This window comes from Neophocaena asiaeorientalis, unplaced genomic scaffold (genome assembly GCF_003031525.2).
Source record: "Neophocaena asiaeorientalis asiaeorientalis breed wild unplaced genomic scaffold, Neophocaena_asiaeorientalis_V1.1 scaffold78, whole genome shotgun sequence".
NCBI lineage: Eukaryota > Metazoa > Chordata > Mammalia > Artiodactyla > Phocoenidae > Neophocaena > Neophocaena asiaeorientalis.
In genome coordinates, this window is record NW_020175018.1 from 979253 (window position 1) to 980768 (window position 1516).

At 60.5% G+C, this 1516-nt stretch overlaps 1 protein-coding gene across 1 annotated transcript in view; it reads left to right on the forward strand.

The window, feature by feature from the left end:
- Positions 1-7: 7 nt before the first annotated feature.
- COL27A1 (collagen type XXVII alpha 1 chain) overlaps positions 8-1516 on the forward strand; it is a 144170-nt gene continuing 142661 nt past the window's right edge. Inside the window, exons 1-2 of the mRNA XM_024762185.1 lie at positions 8-105; positions 1099-1224. Coding sequence (XP_024617953.1) covers positions 8-105; positions 1099-1224 — 224 coding nt within the window. The remainder of the gene's footprint in view (positions 106-1098; positions 1225-1516) is intronic.

Below are 1516 nucleotides of genomic sequence, written 5' to 3' on the forward strand. Positions count from 1 at the left end.
GGGACCCATGAATACAAATGCCGTTAGGCGCCCGAGGAAGGACCGACCGTCCAGCCTCGCCTCTAGGGACCCAGTAAGTGGCCCGGGGCTCCTGGAGCGCTGGGGGTACGGGTGTGTGTATGCGTAAAGGTGCGCGCGTGTGGGGAGGGGGTGCACGTGCGAGGAGTGAGTGTGTTTGTGCCCGCGTGCGATGGGCACTAGCGGAAACCTGTGTGCAAGTGGGGGGTAGCGCGCGTGAGTGTGTGCACTTGGGCTGTTACGTGTGCACGTGAAGATATGTATGAGAGGTGTGCACGCGGGTGTGTGCGTTGGGAGGATCTGGCTAGGCTAGGCTAGTATGCATTTGTGCGCGTGTAAGCACTCATGTGCAGGCGTCTGCGTGTGTGGAGTCCGGGCGTGCGCCAGAGTCCAGACACCCCAGGGTGTGTTTGTGTGAGCCCAGGAGGAGTGCGTGGCTGTGCCTGCATGTGAGTGTGTGTGAGTGTGTGTCTGAGTTTGGAGCAAGTGTAGATATGTGTGGGAATGTGTGTATGCACCAGGGAACAAGTCGTGGAAGTGGAGGCGGAGGGGGATTCTGATGCCAGGGCTCGAACTGGGGTTGTGGGTGTGCGAATTTGCCAGGTGTTTGTGGCGGCATCAAGGTGTGCAGTTCTGCGCTCCCTAGTGGGATCTGAGGGAGCCTTTGGTCTACTCTGGGGTGAGGAGGTAGGTTAAGCTCCCATTTCTTACTGCGTGGAGAGGAGAGAGAGAGGTGACCAACATTGAACAAACGCACCCACTACGTGCCCAGGAAAGTCTGTCCTCCAGGGCGCCCTGAATCTGGGAGGAAAATAGGTGTGTGCATGTGTGTGGTAGAACACTGGTTGTTGTTTTCATGAGAGTCTGGACGCTGAGTCCTAGTCCCAGATCTGTCCCTGGAACTCCGGGTTCCTTTCAACAATAGTATCTGTCCCCTTTCCCCCTCTATCTTTGCCCCCAACTCGGGGACCCCCAGTCTCACGATCTAGAGGTCCCGAGTCTCCGAACTGTGATCATCCCGCTGTACAGTCTTGACCAACTCTTTCCTCTCTGTGAATCTCAGTTTCCCCATCTTTACAGGGGGGCTGGGGGCGTGGAGTGTCTCAGCGGGACAGTCGTGGGCCCGCGGAGGCTGTGTCCCCGGCTGCGGCCGGCAGGGGGCAGCAGGGGGCAGCAGAGGGCGGCCCGGCGCGGGGAGGAGAGAAGGTGGAGAGCCACCGCGGGCCGAGACTTTAAATCGCCTTCATTTCCCCCAAATCCTTCCTTTTCCTCTCCTCCCCCAGGCCGGCGGGGAGGCAGCTTCCACCGCCCTCCGCGCGCCCTCGCCCGGCCTTGCTCTGCCTCCGGGGACCGCCAGCAGCCCGCCTCCAAAAGTTTGAATTTTGTTTTTTTTCCCCTGCTTCTTCTTCCTTTTCGGTGGAAGCAGAGAAGAGCGAGGCAGGGGCGAGCGCGGCGCCGGGACTCCTGGGACCATGGGCCTGGCGCGGGCGCCCGCGGA